This window comes from Histoplasma capsulatum (genome assembly GCF_000150115.1).
Source record: "Histoplasma capsulatum G186AR genomic scaffold supercont2.21, whole genome shotgun sequence".
Taxonomy (NCBI): Eukaryota; Fungi; Ascomycota; class Eurotiomycetes; order Onygenales; family Ajellomycetaceae; genus Histoplasma; species Histoplasma capsulatum.
This window is the reverse complement of record NW_025544821.1, coordinates 38519-50356: the sequence shown is the minus strand read 5'-3', so window position 1 is coordinate 50356 and position 11838 is coordinate 38519. Positions and strand designations below refer to the sequence as shown.

The following is an 11838-nucleotide window of genomic DNA, read 5'->3' as shown; positions in this document are numbered from 1 at the left end:
AAAACTGATTATATCTGTCTAGAATATAGAATCAAAGATTTTATATTTTTTGACTGTTTATTTACTGAAGTAAGTAAAGAATGAACCTTATTTATTAAAAATTATATAAATCAGATTAAAAAGAATAATATTCAACTTTTAGAGAATGATTTTATAGACTGGCTGTGTGACCATGCATGGGACTGGGACCAAATTTTTCCTCAGTCCCATTATTAGATATCTTAGTCCTGGTCCCATATAGTGTTTAGTAAATTAGTCACTTTACACTGTTTATATTATAAATCTAGTCCCAGATCATGTTTTAGTAATAAATTAGTGATCCTGGTCCCATTTGGTCCCATTTTACAAAATGGGACCAAATGGGACCATGATTTACCCTATATAGGTTGGCAGCAATAGATAGGTTGGCAGCAGTAGGTAGGTTGGCAGCGGTAGGTAGGTTGGCGGCGATAGATTAGCAGCGATAGATTAGCAGCAATAGATTAGCAGTGATAGATTAGCAGCGATAGATTAGCAGCGATAGATTAGCAGTGATAGATAGGTTGGCAGCAGTAGGTAGATTGGCAGCGGTAGGTAGGTTGGCGGCGATAGATTAGCAGCGATAGATTAGCAGCGATAGATTAGCAGTGATAGATTAGCAGCAATAGATTAGCAGCAATAGATTAGCAGTGATAGATTAGCAGCAATAGATTAGCAGCGATAGATTAGCAGTGATAGATAGGTTGGCAGCGGTAGGTAGATTGGCAGCGGTAGGTAGGTTGGCGGCGATAGATTAGCAGCGATAGATTAGCAGCGATAGATTAGCAGTGATAGATTAGCAGCGATAGATTAGCAGCGATAGATTAGCAGTGATAGATAGGTTGGCAGCGGTAGGTAGATTGGCAGCGGTAGGTAGGTTGGCGGCGATAGATTAGCAGCGATAGATTAGCAGCGATAGATTAGCAGTGATAGATTAGCAGCGATAGATTAGCAGCGATAGATTAGCAGTGATAGATAGGTTGGCAGCGGTGGGTAGGTTGGCAGCGGTAGGTAGGTTGGCGGCGATAGATTAGCAGCGATAGATTAGCAGCGATAGATTAGCAGCGATAGATTAGCAGCGATAGATTAGCAGTGATAGATTAGCAGTGATAGATTAGCAGTGATAGATAGGTTGGCAGTGGTAGGTAGATTGGCAGCGGTAGGTAGGTTGGCAGTGGTAGGTAGGTTGGCAGCGATAGATTAGCAGTGATAGATTAGCAGCGATAGATTAGCAGCGATAGATTAGCAGCGATAGATTAGCAGTGATAGATAGGTTGGCAGTGGTAGGTAGATTGGCAGTGGTAGGTAGGTTGGCGGCGGTGGGTAGATTGGCAGCGGTGGGTAGGTTGGCAGCAGCACTAAGCAAGATAGGGGTAATATCTCCACCAATCATATCATCAGATTGATGTATTATATAATCATCAGAATGGGACCAAACTTGAGTCAAAATCATGATCAGTCCCAGATCATGTTCTGATTTTGATAGTCAGTCACTTTACATGGAATATCAAGATTTTTTAGTCCCATTTCACTCATGTTTTGATAATTCTAGTCACTTTATACTCTTATTCTGATTCTGATTTCACTAAAATCATGTCAAGAAATGGACTGAGATCAAATCAAATTAAATCAAATGTGTAATTCATGGTCTCAGCAGCCAGTCTATGATTTTATAATTCTTTATTATAATATTTTTTTATAACTTTCAATAATTGATGAATTAAATACTGATATATCTAGAAACTCTATCAATAATATATAGAACTTCAAATTTAATAAAAAAAATAAAAAAAATAAAAATAAAAATAAAAATAAAAAGAAGAATTTTAAATCTGATAAAAAAAATAGTGAAATATAAATCTACTTTCACTGTCAGAAAACTGATTATATTCAAAATAATTACTGAAAGAAATATTCAGAGAAATATCTCTTTAATTTTAATAATATTAATAAAAATAAAAATAAAAGTAATATCAATACTGATATTATTTCTGTTTATAATATTATGAAATAAATATTCTGTATAATAAATAAAATCTATATAAGTAGTTAAAAATTTATAAAAGATATCTGAATTCTAGACTTAAGTAGACTGATCACTGAAATCATAAATTATATATTTAATTTAATTTAATTTGATTTCAGTTTATTTCTTAATATGATTTTAGTAGAATTAGAATCAGAATAAAAGTGTAAAATGACTAGAATTATCAAAATATAAATAAAATAAGACTAAAAAATCTTGATATTTTATATAAAATAACTGATTATCAAAATCAGAATATAATCTGAAACTGATTATAATTTTAACTCAAGTTTAATTTTATTTTGATGATTATATAATATATCAATCTAATAATATAATTAATGAAGATATTATCTCTATTTTATTTAGTGCTGCTATTAATCTACTTATTACTGTTAATCTATTTACTGCTGTCAATCTATCTATTACTGCTAATCTATCACTGCTAATCTATTACTACTAATCTATTACTGCTAATCTATCACTGCTAATTTATTGCTGTTAATTTATCTACTACTATCAATCTATCTACTGCTGTCAATCTATCTACTGCTGTCAATTTATCTATTACTGCTAATCTATCACTGCTAATCTATCACTGCTAATCTATCACTGCTAATCTATTACTACTAATCTATCACTGTCAATCTATCTACCACTGTCAATCTATCTATCACTGTCAATCTATCTACTACTATTAATCTATCTATCACTGCTAATCTATTGCTGCTAATCTATCACTGCTAATCTATCACTGCTAATCTATCACTGCTAATCTATCACTATTAATCTATTGCTATCAATCTATCTATCATTGTCAATTTATCTACTACTGTTAATCTATCTATTACTGTCAATCTATATAGAGTAAATTATAATTTCATTTGATTTCATTTTATAAAATGAGATTAAATGAGACTAGAATCATTAATTTATTAGTAAAATATAATTTGAGACTAGATTTATAATATAAACAGTGTAAAATAATTAATTTACTAAACACTATATAAAATTAGAACTAAGATATCTAATAATAAGATTGAGGAAAAATTTAATCTCAGTTCTATATATAGTCACACAGTCAGTCTAGACTTGAGTGCAGATATTTATACAACATCTTATAAGAATTTTATTGTAGCAAAGTCTCAAAAGTATACTGTTAAACTGAAAATAATAGATGAAATAATAGTATCTACTGCAGCAATAGACAATATAAAGATTACTATTGAAAAGATGAATATACTACTAACTGATATTTATTATATTCTGAAATTAGAAATAAATCTGATAAGTATGAATAAGCTTATATATCAGAGCTTTATCTTCAAGCAATTGATATATAATAGCAACCACACTGTGTTTTTTATATTCTCAGATAAAACATTCTTCTTTACAGTAAAATTGAATAATAATAATATTTATAAGATAAAGAAGCTATCTATCTATAAGAATCTAATTCAATTCACTTTATTCAACAGTAAATTCAAGTCTGTCAATATAATAATAGATAACAGAACTACTGATATAATACTGATACTATTTAATAATAATATAAAAATTGTAGAATTAATAATGATATAGTAGTATCAAAAATTAAAGTATCTGAATTCTACAGATATCTTCAGAATGACAGCAGATTCATATCTAAAAATAAAAATTATCAGTTAATAAATTTTATTATTTTATAAAGTCTATATTTAAATAAAAATAATATATTCAATTTTTGTATTTATAATATAAGCTATCAAATCTGCAATGAGATTCTTCATTAATCTAGCAGAGAATGAAAAAATGCTTTTTAACAGAAATAATCTATTCACTAGAGAGAATACTAGCTACTGATTAAAGATACAGATAATATTATAAAATATTAATGAATAATCTTAATAATATTAAAAGATAAGTCTACTGCAAGATTAATGAATTTCATTATAAATATTAAGACAATTATATAATACTGTATAGAGACTCTATACTGAAATAATAATAGTGAGTTTAAAGATTAAAATCTAAAGATCTACTATTAGAGCAGAGAAATTGTATATAAAATAACTATATCTAATATACTGCAATCAAACAGCTCTGCTGAATATATTAATAAAATTATTACAGAAAAAATAAAAAGTTTTCTATTTAATAATTAGACTGACTGTGTAATCATATATAAAACTGAGATCAAATTTTTCCTCAATTTTATTATTAGATATCTTAGTTCTGATTCTATATAGTATTTAATAAATTAGTTATTTTACATTATTTATATTATAAATCTAGTTTCAGATTATATTTTACTAATAAATTAATGACTCTGATTTCATTTAATCTTATTTTATAAAATAAGATCAAATAGAATTATGATTTACTCTATATAGATTAATAGTAATAGATTAGCAGTGATAGATTAACAGCAATAGATTAGCAGTGATAGATAGATTGACAGTAGTAGATAGATTAATAGTGATAGATAGATTAATGACAGTGAGTAGATTGACAGCAGTGAATAGATTAGCAGTGGTAGATAGATTAACAGTGATAGATTAGCAGTGATAGATTAGCAGCAATAGATTAGCAGCAATAGATTAGCAGTGATAGATTAGCAGCAATAGATTAGCAGTGATAGATAGATTGATAGTAATGAGTAGATTGACAGCAGTGAATAGATTAACAGCAGTATTAAGTAAAATAGAAATAATATCTTCATCAATTATATCATCAGATTGATGTATTATATAATCATCAGAATGGAATTAAACTTGAGTTAAAATTATAATCAGTCTCAGATCATGTTCTGATTTTAATAGTTAGTCACTTTATATAAAATATCAAGATTTTTTAGTCTTATTTCACTCATATTTTAATAATTCTAGTCACTTTACACTTTCATTCTAATTCTAATTTTATTAAAATCATGTCAAGAAATGAACTGAGATCAAATTAAATCAAATCAAATGTGTAATTTATAGTTTCAGTGATCAGTTTATTGATAGTAAACTAGTTAGAGAATTGTAGAAAAAGATAATACAAGCTACAATTATAATAATCAATATATTTTCAATATCAACTAAGATTTACAGATATAAGTAAGAAACTCTATTTATATTATTTAAAGCTTGAACTGAGATATAATCTACTATTCACTGAATATATAGATGAGAGTATAAGATTTATAAAAAAAATCTAAAAATTATCAATAAATTTATAAATAGAACTGATGATAAGAAATAACAGTTAGTTGATTATTAAAAACTGTATTAATATTATATCTGAAACTCAATCAACTGTTGTCTTGAGATTGTATAAAATATTATATTTAATAAAAAACTAGATAAAAATGAAATTATATCTATAAATATAATAAAGTAATTGAGTAAATTATTAGAAGAATTAAATATATTAGATATTATTAATAAATAACAATACTGTCTTCTACAACATCTAATAAAAATGAAATCTGATGTTTTAAAAATAATTATCAATGATAATTTTAAAAATATAATAGATTTAATATATTTTTTAGATAATAAAACAGAATTTATTGAGAATGATAAATTAGAAAACTCTGTTAATAAAAATAATTCTATTCTGAGTACTCTAACTGATCACTCAACTATTATAATAGAAGTTAAAAAAAACTCTGATTGAAACTACTGATATAAAATAATGAAAAAAAAATCAGTATATTTAAGAATAAGTAGATATATATTATTGTTGAGAAGATCTCAGATATGAATATTTTAACTGATAAGTGAATATTTAATTATAAATTAAATAATAAAAGAGAAATAATTCAGTTCAGAGCTTGCTGAGTAATTAGAGAATTTCTTCAATAATAAAAAGTTTACTATATAAAGTTATACATCACAGTGATATCAGAATTTATATTATAAAGTTTATTCACAATCTCAATAATAAAAAGATGAAAGATAAAGATAATTAATTATATCTCTGTATTCTTGAATAGTATACTACTGCAGTATAAAATGATATATATATAACTATTTATAGAAATTAAATACAGCAGAGAGAGTCTAGTTAATCTGCTTCATCAGAGTCTTTACAGAATGAAATAAATAATAAAAATATAATATTTTTTTATAATAAAATATCTTATCACTTTAGAATTTAAAATCTTACTGTATAATGATAGATTTTTATATTACTTTATTTATAAAATCTATCTGATATTATATATTGATGACTGTTAAGTAATAAAATCTCAAAAATAGCAATTAAACTGAATATTGACAGAGATTATAAAAAGATTTAAAATAAAAAATATTGAAGAGAATAAACTCTATTTTAAAATAAAAGTTAAATATTAAATAAACAGCAATCTAGCAGTTACTCAGAACTGTTATATCAATAAAATTTTTAAGAATTTTAAAATAAACAAAATTAATTTAATCAGTATATTAATAACAGCTGATATATATCTAGAATTCTTATCAGATAAAGATAGTGAATTAGATGATAATTTTACTGTTATTAGATATTATTAAAACTTAAAATTACTGTAGTATTTAATATCAAGCAGCAGATCAGATCTAATATTTATAGTTAATTATTTTTTATATTTTAATTTATATCTATACAAAAAATACTGATCAGTATTAAAGTATATTCTATATTATATTAAAAAAATAAAAAACTATAAAATTCTGTATAAAAAGAAAACAATTGAGAAGTTTAGTTCTATAGTCTACAGCAATTTAGATTGAATAGAAACAGATTTTTAATACAAATCAACTATAGATTATATTATTCTACTGAATGAATTATTAATTTTATAGTAATTACAACAGCAGATCTCAGTTGCAAAATCAATCATTAAAATAAAGTATATCACAGTAAATAAAATAATATACAAAATAATTTGATTGAATAATATATTATATAATACTGAATTAATAGAGAAAAAAGTAAAAATATACTCATATCTATAAGTTGACAATAAGAATATAATAGATTTAATAAAAGAAAAGTTTTTAATAAAAAAATTATATTATATTGAGATCAGATATCATATTTTTTATAACTTGATTGAAAAAGATAAAATTATAATAAAATATATTAATTCTATAGTCAATATAGCTGACAGTCTAATCAAATCATTGATAAGATCTGTCTTCAAAGAATTTATTAAGAGAATTGATTTAATGAAAATTGATAAAAAGAGATTAAGATAATAATGATACAGAAGATTACAGATTTTACTTGTGTTATTCTATTTTTTACAGTTATTACTATACAGATATCTATTTTCAAAGAGAAAATCAGAGTTCAATTCTTGTAATTAATTATTATTGTATTTTTAGAAGAATTGAATGAGAGAGAGCTCTGAGCAGCAGAGCTTTGGCAGCATCATAGCACAGAGGGGTGTTAGTGAGTACTACAGCTACTCTATCACATGCCCCCCAACATATTGTGTTGCTCTCATGTAGTTTAGTTTAGTAAGAACAACAATGTTATCCTCCCACAACAATTATTGGAGGTGGCGCGCTGGTGGTGATTGAGCTCTTTTGTCGTGCAAGTCCTCACACACATATATTAGCTGCCGCTAGCCGCTAGATACAGTGCCTCGCAATAAGTTTGAAACTATTGTTACTTCTCATCAAAATCCACTAGTCCAAAAGTAGTTTAGTACTTGTACTGTTTATTGCAGAACTAGTTCTGATTGATCAAATTACATCTGGAAATCAAATATTTCCACTCAATAAAGAAAACATTTGAGGAAGAAGATAGAAAAAATGAATAAAAAAGTAGAGAATGGTGTAGATGAGTGGAAAAATACAGGTAAATGGATGCATTTGTGACACAACTAATTACTACAAGTTAAACTACTTTTGGACTAGTAGATTTTGATGAGAAGTCACAATAGTTTCAAACTTATTGCGAGGCACTGTAGCTAATGATAGCCAACCAAGTTCAACCTCTCTTACAATGATTCGCGCGAGAGTTGATTGGTCTGCTAGTTAACCAGCGAGCTCTCTTGATATTAGGCCACTAGGGCAAAAGAGCTCAATCACCACCATCGCCGTGGTGGTAAAGAGGGTACCACTCCAATCCCTCCAACACTTGATGACTCAGAACATCCTCCACCTTTTGGGAAATGTTACAAACTTCCTTTAACTGTCCCACGAGTCGCGTTGAGCACCAGTGCGACTTTTATCATTTTGGCGACAAAACCCACGATAGCATGCATGCCTTACGCCCTGAACAACCAACACCTCCGCCCCAGTGATGGCGATATCAGCAGGAGCACTACAAGTTCCCAACGGCGATGACACGGCGGACTTTGGCGACTTTGTGAGCAATGAGGATGAGGAGCTTGACCTTGAAGAGATTGTGGAGCCCTGGCATAAGTATGACATGAAGACAACTCCACATGTCTTCTACCCCATTTGTGTTGGAGAAGTGCTCAATGAGAGATACCTGGTTGAGCATAAAATTGGCTCTGGTGGCTTCTCCACTGTCTGGATGGCCCATGACCTCCAGGATAGCAGGGATGTAGCGCTCAAAGTCATGTCTTTAGGGGAATGGGGAGAAAATGAAGCCCGCATGCAAGGTGAAATCCGCCAGAACGTATATGATACCTCTCACCTTGTGACATCTTTGACGACGTTTCTACTACCTGGAAACGGTTGTCAGCACAGGGTCCTAGTGTTTCCATTGATGGGCCCATGCCTTCAACCTTCTATCCTCAGAAATATGCCCATGGCCACTCGCATGTCTGCAGCTAAGCAATTGCTCGAGGCCTTAGAAAATTTACACAAAGGTGGTATTATACACCGCGGTGAGTGAACTCTGCCCAATACTCTCTTTCCTGTTGTTGGTACATGATCTGATGGATATTTGATAGATTTAAATGACAGGAACTGTATGTGGGGCATGGTTCCCCTGCATGACCTCAGCAGAAGCGCTAAATACAAGGCACTCGGCCGGCCATTAAAACAAATCATACCATTTGTTGACCTCTGGAAGGAGGGAGAGCTTGTTGGGCCTGCTAAGATCCCTGAGAACTTACGCACAGAAGAATTCTATCTTGGTGACTTTGGTCTGGCGGTGAAACTTGGCGACCCTGTGCCTCGCGGCTATCCACCAATGCAATTTTGCTCCCCGGACCGACTTCATCGGAAAGGTCCAAGTTTCGCCTGTGATATGTGGAGTTACATGATCCTCTTTGCAGAGCTTTACCTTGGCTATCCACCCTTCCCTACCCATCTCAAGGGTGGAATAATATCTGGTATCATTAGATGTTTGGGTCCACTACCTGAGGAGTGGAAGGGCCTTTACACACACCCTGGAAGCCTTGATTCCTGGTATGATCAGCAGAAAACATCCGATCCTGATCATGATCTTGCATCAACAATTGCATACTTTTGTCCTGAAGCTGATCCGGTTGAGCAAAAACATGTGCACTCCATAATGTCCAGTGTATTTTCTTATTATCCAGAAAATCGTCTGACTGCAACACAGCTTCTGCAGGATCCTTCGTTCAGAGCTATCATGCACAAATATGGTTTCTGATGGTATACATCTTGCTGTATTGTATTATATTGCTGGTTGTTGTTTCTTGCATGTTCTAGGCTTCTGTTTTCTCTTTTCTTTCCCCTTGGAGGGACTGTTTTCTTTTGCTAGAAGGATGCCTCTGCAACATTTTCTATTGTGAAGAAGTTAGGTTAGACCCGCTATCTTCTTGTGTCAACAGGAAGAGCCTCCTTGAGAAATCATTCGATGCTAAGCGCCACCCCACTACGCCACAATTGGTCGAATGCATGCAGTGAAGCGAAGACGCTTCTGACAATCGGACAACTAATTTTGCGATCTCCATAGGCAGCACTTGCATATTCGACGGGTGCATGAAGAAGATACTACCTTAGGATGTATATAGTGCACATCCGAGCCACATGAATAAATAAATTATCTTAATGCATGGACATAAGAAATGAACAACTTCTCATAACTGCACTGTGTGAGCTCCATATTTCTCTGCTTTCGACTCCTGCCCGTTTCACATGTACTGTGTGGGAAATACATAATGGGTTGATGTAGGGTTTTCTCGTTATATTATATTTTTATTATGTTTTTATTATGTTTTTATATTGTATTTATATAGTTATATATTTGAAGCCATGAAGCTCTTTTAATAATTAATTTGATAACTTATTCTTACAATTGGAAAGCTTGTTGCTGATACCTAGGGAAGGAGCAGCAGCAAGCATGTGAGCGCTCACACCGCAACTCCCAGCAGCAGCATGAGGATTGAAGAACTTGACAGTATCATCACGCCAGAATTTTTATTTTCGATTGTGGAGATATATAATGAATATGCTCTATAGATTTCTCAACTTTCTGGGCTTCAAAAAGGGATTTCTGGAGAATTCATTGATACCCGACACAGCATCCATACGTTGGTGTACTCTGGAGATTGCAAGCCAAAAAGCATCCACGAAGACAGATTTCTCGCTGATATTTTGATGCGGCGAGCACTAAAGTCTATTAAGCATTCCACTAACGAAACCACCGGGATCCGTGGAGACCGGCGGAGTGATTTGAGAGCCTCGGAGAGGTGAGCTCAGCCGGTCGGTTAGTCCACTTGAGGAATAAAGCCACTAAGGTGGAATCCCGATCGAGTCAGACGAATTGCAGCCTTCCAGGGTGACGGTAATCTTGGAAGACTGCGGACGATGTTCTCTGTCGTCTGTACTTGGAACTTTGGCTCCAGCTGCGGCTGGACAGCGGCCTCGCCTGGACTCAGCGGGCTGTTGAGTCTGCAAACTTAGTATTTACGGTGCATTGAGCAGAATGACTTGGAAAAGTCAATGTTGGCACATCAGGATGGAAAAATCTCTCGCCGGAACATTGGAGCACACTAGCCAGATAGCTGCAGGCCGTTGTCCAGAGAGGACTCCACGGCCGTCCTGCTCTGCCGCAAATCACGGCTGGAAAACTCTGATTCCAGGCTATGTGAACCGGCGGCGACATCATCCTCAGAGTTAGCTGTCGAATACACTTTTGTTTCTGCATGTCTGAAGTGATTTCTGTGGCCACAAACTCTGCACTCTGTATTCCGCTTTCTCTGCATTCTTACCCCAAAAGTGTAAACAGCTCCTCCGTGTTCTTTAATCGCGTTAACAAGAGTACATTCAAAAATGCTGTGCAGAGATGTGTTCGCAAAGCACTATCTGTGTAATGTACAGTGCAGTACGGAGTACATGCCGTACATCCTTTGAGCGTCGAAGGGCCTCCCTCCATGAGTATTGATAATGCCTTGAAGTTGCTGCTTGACTCCTTGGATGATGAATGATGAACCAACAACCTGTGCCACAGTCAATGTGGATGCTACAAGCGCTCTTCGTACCCAGCTCTGCGGGACAACAAACCTTGGAGGCTTGGACTCTCTGAAGCAGCCAGACAGCGCCGATGACCAGTGGCGCCTTGTTGCTTCCGAGTGCGAGTTGTCAGAGCGCCAAATGATCCAGGAAATCCCATCCTCTCGTTCGTCTAGTTCAACTTTAATCAGTCAGATCGGACTAGACAAGGGAGAGAGGAACTCTGAAGGACTCTGGAAGCAATCTGGGAGTTGAAGACAACGCGGATTTAAATAACGATGGCGTTCCCGTTCCCTCATACCGCGAAGCATTTGCTCGGCTTATCTCCACCGCCCTGTCCACCTTGCTTTTTTGCGGAGGAATGGTGTGGTCAACACGGCCAATCGATGTCATGCTGCCGCACCATTGCGCCGGTCAAACTGCTTAACAACCGGGTAGAATGACCACGCTAAATTATCCTTC

The 11838-nt window shown here is 32.7% G+C and overlaps 2 protein-coding genes across 2 annotated transcripts; one reads left to right on the top strand and one right to left on the bottom strand.

The window, feature by feature from the left end:
• Positions 1-8284: 8284 nt before the first annotated feature.
• On the top strand, positions 8285-9571 carry HCBG_09074 (protein kinase; the record flags this gene model as incomplete). Its single annotated transcript, XM_045436123.1, has 2 exons — positions 8285-8837; positions 8904-9571. 2 exons carry the CDS (start codon positions 8285-8287, stop codon positions 9569-9571), a joined length of 1221 nt encoding a protein of 406 aa, XP_045283111.1.
• Positions 9572-10631: 1060 nt separating this feature from the next.
• HCBG_09073 (uncharacterized protein) lies at positions 10632-11769 on the bottom strand (the record flags this gene model as incomplete). Its single annotated transcript, XM_045436122.1, has 5 exons — positions 10632-10806; positions 10918-10986; positions 11269-11363; positions 11428-11488; positions 11678-11769. 5 exons carry the CDS (start codon positions 11767-11769, stop codon positions 10632-10634), a joined length of 492 nt encoding a protein of 163 aa, XP_045283110.1.
• Positions 11770-11838: the final 69 nt, after the last annotated feature.